The sequence below is a fragment of the Muscardinus avellanarius genome (genome assembly GCF_963383645.1).
Source record: "Muscardinus avellanarius genome assembly, chromosome: 3".
Classification (NCBI taxonomy): domain Eukaryota; kingdom Metazoa; phylum Chordata; class Mammalia; order Rodentia; family Gliridae; genus Muscardinus; species Muscardinus avellanarius.
The window spans coordinates 39,322,010-39,338,014 of NC_137788.1; the positions used below are offsets into that span (position 1 = coordinate 39,322,010).

The 16,005-nt window shown below is 49.4% G+C and overlaps 1 protein-coding gene across 3 annotated transcripts in view; it reads left to right on the forward strand.

Annotated features, from left to right (window-relative positions):
- The window catches only part of MAST2 (microtubule associated serine/threonine kinase 2), a gene marked incomplete at both ends in the record, with an annotated part of 181,261 nt that extends 165,566 nt beyond the window's left edge, over positions 1-15,695 (forward strand). For all 3 annotated transcript variants that reach the window (XM_080690730.1, XM_080690731.1, XM_080690732.1), the window contains 18 exons: positions 598-730; positions 1,968-2,029; positions 2,278-2,363; positions 2,806-3,014; positions 3,643-3,781; positions 6,607-6,739; positions 7,465-7,630; positions 8,169-8,270; positions 8,477-8,599; positions 8,772-8,881; positions 9,191-9,345; positions 9,557-9,840; positions 9,921-10,115; positions 11,147-11,373; positions 11,581-11,703; positions 13,240-13,376; positions 13,700-13,893; positions 14,176-15,695. In XM_080690730.1, coding sequence (XP_080546856.1) covers positions 598-730; positions 1,968-2,029; positions 2,278-2,363; positions 2,806-3,014; positions 3,643-3,781; positions 6,607-6,739; positions 7,465-7,630; positions 8,169-8,270; positions 8,477-8,599; positions 8,772-8,881; positions 9,191-9,345; positions 9,557-9,840; positions 9,921-10,115; positions 11,147-11,373; positions 11,581-11,703; positions 13,240-13,376; positions 13,700-13,893; positions 14,176-15,695 — 4,098 coding nt within the window. The remainder of the gene's footprint in view (positions 1-597; positions 731-1,967; positions 2,030-2,277; positions 2,364-2,805; positions 3,015-3,642; positions 3,782-6,606; positions 6,740-7,464; positions 7,631-8,168; positions 8,271-8,476; positions 8,600-8,771; positions 8,882-9,190; positions 9,346-9,556; positions 9,841-9,920; positions 10,116-11,146; positions 11,374-11,580; positions 11,704-13,239; positions 13,377-13,699; positions 13,894-14,175) is intronic.
- Between the last annotated feature and the right edge of the window lie 310 nt (positions 15,696-16,005).

A 16,005-nucleotide genomic window follows, 5' to 3' on the forward strand; every position in this document is an offset into this window, starting at 1 on the left:
TGTTGCATGTACCAGTGTATGGTTCTTACTTATTTTTTATAAGTATTCCATCAGATTTTTTCATAAGGAAGATTACCTTGGTCTCAACATAAATGGTGAATTAGAGGAGAGGGCAGGATGAGCCAGGAAAACAGAAGCCTCTAAATCAGTTAGTGAGATGGGGTAGCACAGCCCCTTGCACACAGAATGTTCTCTGTAAATATTTGAAGGTATGCATGTACCACTAGGGCTGTGACCACATCTCTTGTGAGCTGCAGTTGAGTGTGTGCCTGTGCATACCTGACAATGTCATCTGACCAATGGGAGGCTGGGACCTAGTGAACAGGCTGCACTCCCTAGAAACCAGAAGATCTTGTGCTTACTGATGTGAAAACAGCCGCATATGCTTATCATGTAACTGGAGTAATTTATAAAATAAAGCTTTGTCCCCATTTCCGTGATCGCTGAATAATGTTTATGGATATCTGGGGACCAAGGGCTGTTATCACAAAGAAAATGCCTCTTACTGATCCTTCTCAGCTATATGCTATAAACCAAAGAGACCAGCAGCACTCACTTGTATCTCTCAACAATCACTACCTCTCTCCTTTGGTTCAGGAGTTTGACCCTGAAGAGTTCTACCACCTATTAGAAGCAGCTGAGGGTCACGCCAAAGAAGGACATGGAATTAAATGTGACATCCCCCGCTACATCATTAGCCAGTTGGGCCTCACACGGGATCCCATAGAGGGTAAGCGTGCTGCCTGGTGATGTAGTCTGAATGTGGACATGACATGGCATCAGAGGGCCAGGACTATAGGAGGCCCCTGTGATCTCTGTAATAAGACAACCTTTTTGAAATTGCTGTTCACATCTGTCTGCTGTGTCCTAGCCTGGATTGCCTTGGGTCCAGCTGGGTTGGATTTAGAGCCTCAGATCTAATGAGTCCACCAATAAAGGGACATAGTTGCATTTTCAAAAATGGCTGTGTCTGCCAGGTGTGGTGCACGCTTGAAATCCCAGCATTTGGGAGGCTGAAACCAGAGAATCATGGTTTGCGGACAGCCTCAGCTACTTAGGTCCTTTGCAACTCAGTGAGACCCTGTTTTAAAATAAAGAATAGCCAGGCTTGGTAGCTCATGCTTGTAATCTCCGCGCTTGGGAGGCTGAGACAGGAGGATCACACAGGTTCGAAGCCAGCCTCAGCTACTTAGTGAGGCCCTCAGCAACTTAGTGAGACCCTGTTTCCAAATAAAATATAAAATAGGTCTGGGAGGATAGCCTGAAGTAGAAAGCCTCTGGGTTCCACCCCCAGTACCACCCCCCCCCCAAAAAAAAAGATTTAAAATAAAATAAAGAATAAAAAATAGAGCTGGGGGGGGTGTCGCTTGGAGGTAGAATGCCCCTGGGTTTAATGCCCAGTACACACACACACACCCCAAAAAAAAAAAAAAAAAAAAAAATTCTGTGTTCTCTACATACTTGCTTCTCCTTCTGGCCTTCAAGTCCTTTTGTTTGAGGCAGGCCCAATTCAGTCGTGACAGGATATCGCCACTCTCTGAGCTTCACACAGCCTCTGCATGAGCCATGGGCTTCCATGCCCTGGTCTGTAGCTGTCCTGCTTCTCTTTCTTCTGTTTCTCAGCCCTATCAACAAAGCATTGTTGACCTGTAGAATGGGAACTGGTAACCCAGGCCTAGGCCCTGTTTTCCAGAAAATGTCTCTTTTGAGAGATGCTTTTATAGAATGTACTAGGCCTTACGAATGACACTGAGCTTCTAGAAATAGTGGTACCAAAGCAGTTCACTTGTTTCCTGATCCCAAAATCTGTGGCTGCACTGAGGATAGAGACACAGAACTGGATCTGTATCCCAGGTTGATACAGAAAGCATTAATGCCTACCCCTCATGTACCTGTTTTGACCTGAGAGTAATGCTACAATTCCTGACATTGCTACTCACTCTTTTATGTCTTTGATGTGTTTCTAGAAATGGCTCAGTTAAGCAGCTATGACAGTCCTGACACTCCAGAGACAGATGATTCTGTCGAGGTAAAGACCCTGAGGTCCTGTCCCCATCCTGGAGCCTAAGCCCACAAAGCAAAAGGCTATGAATTATCTTTAAGAGAACATCTGAAGGAGGGATGGGGCTTGGTGGCTGTAAACACTGAGAAATCATGCTTCTCCATGGGAAAAATGGACAGAAAGCTATAGCAGGGCTGAGAGTTGAGCTGGTTCTGGTGCAGCATCCCCAGCATACAAACTCTGAGATGCCTCCTTTTTATCCCCTTATCTTCCAGGGTCATGGAGCATCTCTGCCATCTAAGAAGACACCCTCTGAAGAGGACTTTGAGACCATTAAGCTAATTAGCAATGGCGCTTATGGGTAAAGTCAGGGTCAGGGTGTGGCCAGGACTGGAGCTGAGTCAGCCCTTGGTCTCTTCCTTTTGGAAGTATATGATTCCCAATTTTGTAGGCAGTGGATGTCTCAGGGTGGACTCTCTCCGTCCTTCCCTGAAGCCTCCTGGAGAGACAAGAGTTCAGTTTTCTCTGACATCTGAGCAGTGTTCCTTTCTCAGATAAGATTCTCACTCTTCTTGGTAGGATTCCTTCTTTCCCTGAAGGAAGAAGCATTGAGCTATGTCCTTAGGAATAATTCTTTCAGGAAATTTAAGTCGTATGGGCCAGAGGCCCAGAACCCTTTCATTAATATGTATAGCCCTGCTCTCTTTTTCTGTGCATCTGTAAGTTGTGAGGAGGTGGTTTGGGTGGTGGAACACACAGCTGGGGATAAGAGCCTTGGGGCTGGGCTGGGTTGTGTTTCCCAGGGCTGTATTCTTGGTGCGGCACAAATCCACCAGGCAGCGCTTTGCCATGAAGAAGATCAACAAGCAGAACCTGATCCTACGGAACCAGATCCAGCAGGCCTTTGTGGAGCGTGACATACTGACTTTCGCTGAGAACCCCTTTGTGGTCAGCATGTTCTGCTCTTTTGAAACCAAGCGCCACTTGTGCATGGTGATGGAGTATGTTGAAGGTACTGGGGGAAAGGTAGCCTGGTGTGGAGAGCAGCCTGAGAATTAGCCCTAAACAGACCAGCAGCTTTGTGTAGGAGTAGTTCAGAGCCAGCTTTCATGCCCCCCCTCTTTGGTACTGATTTCTGCTAAATCTGAGACCATGTGGCTACCATGCGCAGAAAGCTCCCTGCCTCATATGAGGCTGCCCATGTCGGGTGCAGCGAGAGACAGCAGCTCGGCTACTATAGAGCCCACTCCTCAAAGTCTGCACAGCTCTGCTGCTGGCATCAGACAGGAGCAAAGAGGTGGCAGAGCCTTAGAGCCTGAGGAGGGTGCTGGGAGGGTCACATCTAGAAAGAAAGGAAAGTTAGTGTCTTGTCCCTGTGAGCCATCATACAGAGGCCTGGGTGCCTTCCCTCCCTGGCCCAAACAATGGGCCTGACAGCCATCCACAGGTTCACTTTACTTCCCACTCCCCTCCATACTCTGTCTCCCACCCTTGCCAACAGCAGAGAGGCTAGAATCATAGTCTCCAGCGCCAGATACTCATGTGGCTATCTTCTTTGGAACTGCCAGGGCTGCAAACCTGATTGCTGACTAGAGCTGGGAATTGGATCTATCCCTCATGATAGTCTGGGCTTCTTACAGGGGGAGACTGTGCCACTCTGCTGAAGAATATTGGGGCCCTGCCTGTGGACATGGCGCGTCTATACTTTGCGGAAACCGTGCTGGCCCTGGAGTATTTACACAACTATGGCATCGTGCACCGTGACCTGAAGCCTGACAAGTATGCCCTAGTCTGGGTCCGTGATTCAAGGTCCCCTTATTGAGTCTCTAGATAAATGGAGGAAAACCCAGCACACTTGAATCTATCCTAGAATGGCTGTTAGGAAACAGGGCTCATGTATATGTCCTTCTAGGTTTCATGACCACTCCATATGCAAAGACCATTGCCACTAGAGATGGCAGGAGCATCATAAGGTTTCAGTGACATGAAAGAGTCACTGATGAGGTCCCCTCAAGACACTAAGCATTAAAAAAACAACAACAACAAAAAAGAATCAGCACATCTCATAGATGGCTGATGTCCTGATATTTACTGACACTTGCTATATGCCCAGCATTATATTCTGGGTTTTAAATATAGTTTCTGGAGTGTGGAACTTAATTCTGGTTCAGGAAACAGATAATATGTGTGTGTAGACTACCTTTTGGGGGTGCATTAGTCATGTGGAAAAAGGTAAGAGGAGTTTTCTAAAGCAGCAGGGCAGGATGTGGAAAAATAACACAGGTCCGAGAGAATATGACCCATCAGGGAACTACAAATCATGTATGGCTGTAGCTTAGGTGGTAGTCAGAGAGGAATGAAAAAGAAGGCTAGAGAGGAAAGGCCACAGCATAAACTAAGTTTGGGTTTCCTTTTAAGGAGCACATAGAGAGTCTTTGAAGGGCCTGTTAACCAAAAGTATAATAGACTGACAGGTTCAGATTTTGGTTTAGGTTTAGAAAAATCAATTGGCTAGTGAAAAGAGACAGTGAGACCACTTCAAGAAACCAGGCCACAGACAACAATGTCTGTACCAGACCAGAAGGGGTGGGGAGAGAAGGGGATAGTGTAGGTCAGTGGGAAGGAACAGGTGAGGTCGGGGTCGAAAGGGAAGCAAGGGAGCAGGAGGCTGAGATACCTGAGAGTTTGCTAGATTGGGACTGTACAGGGTGATAAGCCTCTACAGTAGAAAGTAGCTTTGACATTAGACAAACTTGAGTTCAGATAGATCCTCATGCTTGAGTTTATCTGTTAATTAAATTTTCTCCTCTCTAAATGAAAATAATGAACCTACCTTTGCTGTGTTCATTACTTTATTTTTACAGTACTGGGGACTGAACACAGGGACATTCTACCTCTGAGCTATGCCCCCAGCCCTACTTTTTATTCTTTATTTTGAAACAGGGTCTCACTAAGTTGCAGAGGGCCTCAGTAAGTAGCTGAGGCTGGCCTGCGACCCTCCTGTCTCAGCCTCCCAAGTACTAGGATTACAAGCATGTGCCACCACACCCAGTGCTTGCTCGTTACTTTGGAAAACTGTTCAGGGGGCAAATTATTATTATTTTATTTTTTTTGGTGGTACTGGGGACTGAACGCAGGGACATTCTACCTCTGAGCTATACTCCCAGACCTATTTTTATATTTTATTTGGAAACAGGGTCTCACTAAGTTGCTGAGAGCCTCACTAATAAGTAGCTGAGGCTGGCTTCGAACCTGTGTGATCCTCCTGTCTCAGCCTCCCAAGCCCGGTGATTACAAGCATGTGCCACCATGCCCAGCTCAAATTATTATTTTTAATATTTAATTCTTATGTGCATATGTGTGTGTATGTGTGTGTGTGTGTGTGTATGCACTCATTCTCCAGAGACTGAACCCAGGGCCTCATGCATGCTAGACAAGTGTTCTGACATTGAGCTACAACCCCAACCCAATATATTTATTTATTTATTTATTTATTTATTTATTTATTTATGGTACTAAAGATTGAACCCAGGGGCATTCTACCACCAAGCTACACCCCAGCTCTATTTTTTATTCTTTATTTTGAAACAAGGTCTCACTAAGTTGCAGAGGGCCTCACTAAGTAGCTGAAGCTGGCCATGAACCATCGATCCTATAACAGCCTTCCAAGTACTGGGATTATTAAGTGTGCACCACCACACCTGGTTCCAAGAATATTTTTAAAGCATTTATCACAGAACCCAGTAGATTTCAGAAGTTATTGTTTTTCACTAAGAAGAACCAGTTGGGAATCACACCTTTATTTTGGATAGGCTGTGATGTCTGAATTGAGTGGGTGTGGAGCGCAAGAAGTCAGGGCCAGAAAGAGTGATTTGGGAGTCATTGGATCAACCAGGTGGCAGAGTGAAGCCTCTGGCACAAAATGAAATAGCTCAAGCAGATGTAAAGGGAGCCAGGTATAGTGGCCCACACTTGTAATCCCAGTACTTGGGAGACTGAGGCAGGAGGATCAAAGGTTCAAGGCCAGCCTCAGCAACTTAGTAAGATTTTCAGCAACCTAGTGAGACTGTTTCAACAAAAATATAAAAAGGTTTGGAGTATAGCTTGGAGGTAGACTGCCCCAGTGTTTAATACCACAAAAAAAAAAAAAAAATGTAAAGGGATCTGATTTCTAGTTTTTCCCAACCAACCTTCCAAGATGGCCATAGACATGGAACAAGATTTTGTGCCCCTTCCCTCTCTCCCAGAAACAGATAATTGTGAGACACCCAAGTGAGGAAAGGGAGCTAGAAATGGCCAGAGCAACACCTTAGGACAAGTTGAACTCAGCCCTGTGGAAGAAAGTCTTTTTCTCCACTGACTGATACTTGATCACCGGTGGGGCAACAAATAGACATGGCCTGTGGGGGAGGGGTGGAAGGCAGGGCAGGCTCTTGTGCAAAGACAGTACTTGCAAAGCCAGTTTTTTCACAGCTGTCTATTTCCTTGCTTATGTTCCACAGAACCCCATAGAGGCCTGAGAAAGAAAACTTGGCAAGTACTGAAATTAATACTCATGGAAAACCATGAAATAACTGCATGATTTTGTTTTTGTTGTCTCCTAGCCTCCTGATTACATCCATGGGGCACATCAAACTCACTGACTTTGGACTTTCTAAAATTGGTCTCATGAGTCTGACAACCAACTTGTATGAGGGCCACATTGAAAAAGATGCCCGTGAGTTCCTGGACAAGCAGGTACGGAAGGATAGGTACCCTGGGGTTGAATTCCAGACTTCAGAACAAGGTCTGCAGCTTTCAGTCTGCAGGACTGAAAGCTCCTGTCTTTTTTACCTTTGGTTTCAGGGAGGCATTGACATAAATTGCACATTTGGAAAACAGGATAGCCCATAGAAATAATATGAATATAAATCCAAAATCATCTTTCCCCTCAGGAGAAAGTAGATCATGTAACTGTTAGTGCAGAGTTCCATGTGAACCTATAGCCTGAGTCAAGGGCAAGGCTGTCCTTGGCTTCTTGTTCTTGGAACAGAGCTCTAGATATCCATTGGGCTGCAGCCCAGTTTCCTAGAGAAGCATCTGGATGTTCCCTGGTTTGACATTTCAGGTTATAATGTTCACAAGTCTCTGTAGTAGTGATGTGACTGGTAAGTTATCTTCTTTGCGCTGGGGGACAAGAGCCAATTTGGGACCAAATGCCAAAAGGAGGGGGTATTGTAAGCTCAAGAAGCGATAGTTCCAGGCTAGAATTAGACATTGTGATTAATTAGGAAATACTTAAACTCACCCCACCAAGAGTTCCAACTCTGGTTCCCTGGGGCTCCTGTCAAACCTGTTTATTAACTAAGGTAAACTAAGTCCTTATTCAGAAACTCTTAGGTGCTAGTGGTAGGAATGTCTCCAGCCATTTAGCCACTGAGCTGTCTCAGGATGCTGAGCCAGCCTGGCTTCTCTTTCCTCAGGTGTGCGGGACGCCGGAGTACATAGCACCTGAAGTGATTCTGCGCCAGGGCTATGGGAAACCAGTGGACTGGTGGGCCATGGGCATAATCCTGTATGAGTTCCTGGTGGGTTGTGTCCCTTTCTTTGGAGATACTCCGGAGGAGCTCTTTGGGCAAGTGATCAGTGGTAGGTACCATTACCCTGGCCCAGTTGGAGTACAAATCCAGATCCACAAATGAGATTTATGTTGTACACACTGTGAGACTCTTGAGGTCATCTGAATTCTAGTGTGTGTTTCATATGCTTGCAGCTTAGGGGTGTGCAAGTGTATTTGTGCATGCATATGCACATGTGTACCTTGTCCCCCAGGAGTTATGCTGTTTGTGTTCAGGGAGCTCCTGCGTGTACATGGTGTTCTGTATTGTGTATGTGCCTGTCCTGTCAGAGGGCATTCTGAGTGTGTTTAACATATGAAGCAAGATGAGCTAGAACTTTATAATGCCCACTCAGAATCAAAATGCAAGCCATGATCCAGAGAGTATGAGATTTCCCTAGGATAGGAAAAACATAGAACTTAAGGACTTGGGGTCCCAGACAAGACTTTAGGGGTTTTTGGGTAGGGCCTTTTATTTTTCCCTTTCTTAAATATCCTGAGACCCTCTGCCTCTCCCCCCCACACACACACACCCAATTTATTCTTTCTCCTCACCCTTAATAACATCAGATGAGATTGTGTGGCCTGAAGGTGATGATGCACTGCCGCCAGATGCCCAGGACCTCACCTCCAAACTGCTCCGCCAGAACCCTCTGGAGAGACTGGGCACAGGTGAGTCAGGCCCTGCTTTCTCTTCTTACACTTTACAAAGGGGGTTTCAGGTATGGACAGTCCCTTGGATCCTGAAACTCTGCCCTGCTCTCTGCAGGCAGAGAAGGAAGGTGCTTGAGCTGAGGCTTCCAGGCCTACCTTCTTGAGGTTTGGCCTGGACTCCATGTAGCTTACCCACCCCTTTTCCTTTCCCTCCCTCTTCACAGGTAGCGCCTATGAGGTAAAGCAACACCCATTCTTCACGGGTCTAGACTGGACAGGACTTCTTCGCCAGAAGGCTGAATTTATTCCTCAGCTGGAGTCAGAGGATGATACCAGCTACTTTGACAGTAAGGCCCCTGGTGGAATGAGGTGGAGCATGGGTCCTACCTGTTGGTTCAGACATGCTTATGCATGTGTGGCACTGGGAGCAACTTCTCAGAGCCTGCTGAGCTCTGGTAGGTTTGCAAGGACACTACTAGCAGGGATCTGAAGGGGGACTGTTCTGTGTATCTGGTCCAGCTCGCTCAGAGCGATACCACCATGTGGACTCGGAGGATGAGGAGGAAGTGAGCGAGGATGGCTGCCTGGAGATCCGCCAGTTCTCCTCCTGCTCTCCACGGTTCAGCAAGGTGCGACTGAGGAGGCCTGGGCTCAAGGGTTGGGAGAAAAGGCCTGGTCAAGGGACTCGCCTCAGAGAGTTAGTGATAGGACCACTTCAGAAAAAGAAGAGCAAAGAGTTGGGCTGCATAGAGCGGGTACTTCTAGAATTGTTCCAACCCTAGACATCAGAAATGCTTGGGTGAGGCCTGTCAGCCCAACAGAGTAACTGTTTCCCCCAAATATTCAACTTGGGAAAACAATTCATTCCAGTTCCTAGGTTTCAGGGATATCATTTGTCCCATACGAGGTGGCTATCCAAGTGTCCCCTGTGCCCATAGGTGTACAGTAGCATGGAGCGGCTCTCACTGCTAGAGGAACGCCGGACACCACCCCCAACCAAGCGCAGCCTGAGCGAAGAGAAGGAAGACCGCTCTGATAGCCTGGCAGGGTTTAAGGGCCGAGACCGGGGCTGGGTGATCGGCTCCCCCGAGATGTGAGCACTGAGGGCTCCAGGGTGGGCGGCACAGCCACTACTCAGTTGTCACAGACTGTGCTTGTGGTTTGGCTGGCATTCTCAGGGGCAATCCTGGAGGAATGTCTGGGGAGAAAAATTCTATGATTGCAGCTCTTGTGTACCTTGAGGGTGCCTCAGTGGGAGGAGGAAAACCACTGGGTCACCTCATTTCAGGCCTCCTATCTCATAGATTACGGAAGCGGCTGTCAGTGTCTGAGTCCTCTCACACTGAGAGTGACTCAAGCCCTCCCATGACGGTGCGACGCCGTTGCTCAGGCCTCCTGGATGTGCCTCGCTTCCCTGAGGGGCATGAGGAGGCCAGCAGTACCCCCAGGAGGCAGCAGCAGGAGGGCATATGGCTCCTGACACCCCCATCCAGAGAGGGGGCATCTGGGCCGGTCCTTGAACGTTCAGTGGAGCGGCGGCTGAAGCTGGACGAGGAGCCCCTTGGCCAGAGCAGTGCTGCCAGTCCAGGTGTGGCTTGGCGGGACATGTTGCAGGAAGGGAGGGAGGCTCAGCTGCACTATGGGCCTCATTATTCATTGGGCCCACAGGCATGGAGACCCAAGGCCACGGGACCCCACAGCTGGCTGAGGGAACCGCAGCCAAGGCCATCAGTGACCTGGCTGTGCGCAGAGCCCGCCACCGGCTTCTCTCTGGGGACTCTATAGAGAAGCGCACCACTCGCCCTGTCAACAAAGTGATCAAGTCTGCCTCAGCTACAGCCCTTTCCCTCCTCATTCCTACAGGTGAGGCCTGGGGAGTTAGTTGGTAAAGCCTATAGGCCAGTGTCAGAGCTCCATGTGAGGCAGGTATGTATGTGTGCACACCTGTGGAGGAGCAGATATCTGGGAGACTGTGTGTCCTCTTGTTAAGAAACTTGCTGCCTATGCAGGTGTTCATTAATTCTGTGTGTTCTCCAAGGGTAGATAGGCTTTAAGGCAGAAACCTAACATTCAAATCCTGTCTCATCACTAAAGGCTCTTGACCTTCAACAAGTCATTTAACTTTTTTAAGCCTCAAGTTCTTCATCAAAAAATTTGAATATTACTAGTACTAGTGACTAGTTCAAAGGATAATTGTGATGTTTAAATATGTATTTAGAGGCCAGGCATTGTAGTACATGCCTATAATCCCAGTACTTGGGAAGCTGAGACAGGAGGATTATAGGTTTGAGACCAGCCTCAATAACTTTGTGAGACTCTCAGCAACCTAATAAGACCTTTTTTAAAAACAAAACAAAACAAAAAAAGGCTGGGGGTGAGCTGAGTGTGGTGTTGCATGCTTGTAATCCCAGCATTTGGGAGGCTGAGATAGGAGAATCGAGGTTTGAGGACAGCATCAGCTACTTAGTGAGACCCTTTGCAACTCAGACCCTGTTTCAAAATAAAGAATAAAAAATAGAGCTGGAGGTGTAGCTCAGAGGTAGAATGCCCCTTTAAAAGGCTTAGGGTGTAGCTTGGAGGTAGAATGTCCATATGTTTAATCTCCAGTTACCACACACACACACACACACACAAAAAAAAAAAGTTTGAAGAGTTTATTCAGTCCCTGATGTATACATAAATGCTAACTACCATTCCTCATTACCAAGACCTGTGGCCTGGGCAGCGCTGAGCAGACGAGAGTGCTGTGTGGGTCAGGGGTAACAGAGAAGAGTCTCCTGGACTCTTCTTGTCTATGACAGAGCTGGGCTGGAATTAGTAGGCTGGACAGGGGCAAGCTGGGAACATGGCCAGGCCAAGGGCTCTGAGCCGCTAAGTCATGACTTCTTCTGCAGAACACCACACCTGCTCTCCATTGGCCAGCCCCATGTCCCCGCACTCCCAGTCGTCCAACCCATCATCCAGGGACTCTTCTCCAAGCAGGGACTTCTTGCCAGCCCTTGGCAGCTCAAGGCCTCCCATCATCATCCACCGCGCTGGCAAGAAGTATGGCTTCACCTTACGGGCCATTCGTGTCTACATGGGTGACTCAGATGTCTACACTGTTCACCACATGGTGTGGGTATGTCTGGCCATCTAAGCTTGTCTTCAAATTCACTGATCTTCCACTCTCCCCTCATGGAGCCTATTTGTCTTTCCTTCAGTCTCTGCCACACTGCCCACAAGGGTGAGAGGGTGGTGGTGAAGGGGTCATTGCTTAATGAGCAGGCCCAGACCCCATACTTCATGCTCAAGCTCCAGATTAAAGACTGTTCTCTTCTTGGGACAGCACGTGGAGGATGGAGGTCCAGCCAGCGAGGCAGGGCTTCGTCAGGGTGATCTCATCACCCATGTCAACGGGGAACCCGTGCACGGGCTGGTGCACACAGAGGTTGTGGAGCTGATCCTGAGGGTAAGTGCAAAGAGTGCTGCCTCCTGTGGTCCTGGCTGGCTGGGGAGGCAGGAGAGGGCTGGCACACAGGCATCTGGTGCTGAGGACAGGTGCAGGGACTTGGGTGTGGCACAGCAGAGGGTCAGCTCCAAAAGGCTGCACCCTCACTGACCAAGCCCAGGGATCCTTCTGAACCACAGTGAGGCCTGGGGAGCCTTTTCTCTTGTCTTCCTATCCCAAGCCACTCAGAGACACCACCAGGGGAAGCCATTTCCTCATCTGTGAGGAGGAAGAAGGGTCTTATTCAGACATATTGGTGCAGGAGCAAAAGCCAGAGCTCTGCTTACAGCCATGCCGAGGTGTAGGGGCAGGAGCCAAGAGAATGACCATAGCTAAAGATGGTGGCACACACCTGAAATCCCAGTACTTTTCGGGCAGCTGAGACAGGAGGACCACAGATTCAAGACCAGCCTCAAGCCAGGCATGGTGCCACATGCTTGTAATCCCAGTACTCAGGAAACTGAGACAGGAGGATCATAGGTTCAAGGATAGCCTCAGCAAGTAATAAGACTCGTCAACCTAGCAAAACACTGTTTCCAAATAAAAGTAAAGTGGGGCTGGGAGTGTAGCTGAGAAGTAGAATGCCTCTAGGTTCAATCCTCAGTGCCACCAAAAAAAGAAAAGACCATCTTCAAAAACTTAGTAAGGGCTGGGCATGATGGCGCACGCTTGTAATACCTATGCTTGGGAGGCAGAGACAGGAGGATCACGCAGGTTCGAAGCCAGCTGCTCTGGCTTAAGAGACCCTGTTTCCAAATAAAAAATTATAAAATAGGTCTGGAAGTGTAGCCCGGAGGTAGAAGGGTTACCAGGAACCCCAGTGCCAAAAAAAAAAAAGAAAAACTTAGTAAGGACCCAGGCATGATGGTTCACACTTATAATCCTAGTACTTGGGAAGCTGAGACTGGAGGATCACAGGTTGGATAGCCTCAACAATTTAGTGAGGCTCTCAGCAACCTAGTGGGACCCTGTTTCCAAATAAGAAATAAAATTGGTCTGAGTATGTAGTTCGGAGGTAGAATGCCCCTGGTTTAATCCCCAGTACCACAAAACAACAACAAAAAACTTAGTGAGACCTGTTTCAGAATTAAAAGTACTAAGGGTATAGCTCGAAGGTAGAATGCCCCTGGGTTCAATCCCCAGTACCACAAAAACCAAACAAACAAAACCTTAGAGTGAGACCCTGTTTCAGAATCTAAAGTGCTAAGGGTATACTTTGGAAGTAGAATGCCTCTGGGTTCAATCCCCTGTACCACATACATACACAAAAAGAGGGTGTGGTGGCACACATGTCTATAATCCTAGTATTTGGGAGGCTGAGATGGGAGGGTTGAATGTTGGAGACCAGCCTAAGCAACTTAGACCCTGTTTCACAGTTTAAAGGCCAGGGGGTGGGTATAACTCAAAGGTAGAATACCCCTGGATTCAGTCCCCAGTACCAAAAAAAAATGACAGCCATTGCTTTAACTCAGAGTTTCTATTTACTCTGCCCCATAGAGTGGAAACAAGGTGGCTATTTCAACAACTCCCCTGGAGAACACATCTATTAAAGTGGGGCCAGCTCGGAAAGGCAGCTATAAGGCCAAGATGGCCCGAAGAAGCAAGCGGAACCGGGGCAAGGATGGACAAGAAAGGTAAGCTAGCCGGGTGTGGTGGCTCACTCTTGTAATCCCCGCACTTGGGAGGCAGAGACAGAAGGATCGTGCAGGTTCGAAGCCAGCTGTGCTAGCTTAAGAGACCCTGTTTTCAAATAAAATATAAAATAGGTCTGGGAGTGTAGCCCAGAGGCAGAAGGGTTCCATCCCCAGTACCACCCAAAAAAAAAAGAAAAAAGATAAGCCAGCCTCAGAGGTCTGCCCTGAGCACCTGGATGCTGGCATGTGCTGGTGCCTTGGCCCAGGCCAAGAGTGTGCTGAGCCCTGAGTACCAGCTCAGCCTTGGACTCTTACTCCTACAGCAAAAAAAAAAGCTCCCTGTTCCGGAAGATCACCAAGCAGGCCTCCCTGCTGCACACCAGCCGTAGCCTCTCATCCCTTAACCGCTCCTTGTCATCAGGGGAGAGTGGGCCAGGTTCTCCCACACACAGCCACAGCCTTTCTCCAAGATCTCCCACTCAGGGATACCGGGTGACCCCTGATACTGCGCACTCAGGTACAAAGGGCTCCCTGCAGGTGACCCCTTGGGAAGTAGGGAAGGGGCCCTCTGCTTTCCTGCCCCTCTTCTCTTTCAGCCTGTCACTGAAAGATCCATTTGGATTGGGAGGAATTGATGTGAAGAGGGAGGCTGTGTTTCTGTATCCTGGGCACTGTGTCACCAGTGGGGGACATTGCGAATCCCAACACATTCCAGGGGAAGCCCTACCTTGACCCTTAGTCACTGCTCACAGCTAACACTGCTCTACCTTTGTCTGTTTGTGTCTCTGTTCGAACAAAGTGGGAGGGAATTCATCACAGAGCAGCTCCCCCAGCTCCAGCGTGCCCAGTTCCCCGGCCGGCTCTGGGCACACACGGCCCAGCTCCCTCCACGGTCTAGCACCCAAGCTCCAACGCCAGTACCGCTCTCCACGGCGCAAGTCCGCAGGCAGCATCCCACTGTCGCCGCTGGCCCACACCCCTTCTCCACCACCACCCACAGCGTCTCCACAGCGTTCCCCATCACCCCTGTCTGCCCATGGAGCCCAGGCTTTGTCCACCAAACTTCACCTGTCACCTCCCCTGGGCAGGCAACTCTCACGGCCCAAGAGTGCAGAGCCACCCCGCTCACCACTGCTTAAGAGGGTACAGTCAGCTGAGAAATTGGCTGCCGCACTGGCCGCTTCTGACAAGAAGCGCACTCCTCCTCATAAGCACGGGCTTGACCTGCCCCACTGTGAGCTGAAGAAGGAGCTGCCGGCCAGGGAGGCCAACCCTCTGGAGGTGATGGGGACCAGGGCTGTGCTCTCTGGGAAAGGGGCACTGCCAGGGAAGGGGGTGCTGCAGCCTACTCCTTCACGGGCCCTAGGCACCCTCCGGCAGGACCGTGCTGAACGACGAGAGTCACTACAGAAACAAGAAGCCATCCGTGAGGTCGACTCCTCAGAGGATGACACCGATGAGGAGTCTGAGAACAGCCAGGGTGGACAGGAGCCCAGTGTGGCACCCAGCCCAGAAGTGGGCCAGAACCCACCCACCAGAGGAGAGGGTAGGGAAGAGGACACAGTCTTGCCTGGGGACCCAAGGAACCAGAGTTCAGGCGTCCCAGGCATGTTGACAGGGGTCATATTAGGGCCTCCCAGAATAAAAGGTGCTAGTGTCCCCCAGAGGAGACTCAGGAGTCTGCAAGCCTTTGAGGAGGCTCCTGGCACTTCCTCAGCAGCCCCTAGTCTAGGTAAGTCTGGCCCCACAGATCCCCTCCCCCCAGGAGGTTGCTGCAAGGGCCAGCACCTCCACACACAGACACTGACAGCACTTTGCCCCAGCTCTTCAGGACTTGTCCCCACCACTTACTCCACTGCCACCCCCACCTCTGGGAAGCCAGGCACATGGTCCTGGACATTCCTTACTGAAGACTCAGACAGGGCAACCCCGAACAAAAAGGCAACAGCGGCAAGTGGGCTAGCCAACCCCCATGACTTGGAAGCCACAGCACCAGCCCACCCCAAGAACCTGTCTCCTAGTCAGGAGGGGAAGTCACAGCCACCCATTGCCCCTGGGCTGGCCTATCCACCCTGTGAGGTTCCCAGCCAGAGCTGGCCTTGGGAGTCTGAATCTGCAGAAGAGAAAGAGGAACCAGCTCTGAGCATCACCAAAGTGCCTGATACCTCCGGTGACAAGAGGCAGAAGGCTCCGTGCAGAGGCTGCCCTCTCACCCAGAAGCCCGGGCCCAGCCTGCTTTGGAGGGGCCAAGAGATGGGGAGCCAGCCAAATCATCAGGACTTGGCAGTGGCATCAGAGGAGATTTTAAAGCAAACATAGCAATTGTTTTCCACTTGCACTCAGACCAGTGTAATACACGCTCCTGGAAAGTCTCTTGTCTTTGCTTGCTTCTTTTCTTCAGTCATTACACATCAAACTTACGGTCCTGTGCTGCTGCTACTGTTGGGAATACAGTGGTGACAAAGTTTCCACCCTCAAGGGAGGGACACTTGATCCAGCTTCACTTCCCAGGGACCATGAGACATCTGAGTTCAAACATGGAGAACTGGTGGTAGGAAGTAGCTTTCTGGGTGTGGGAGTTGGTTAGGAAAGAATGAAGCATAGCATGTGCAGTGTACCTGCTCGTCCA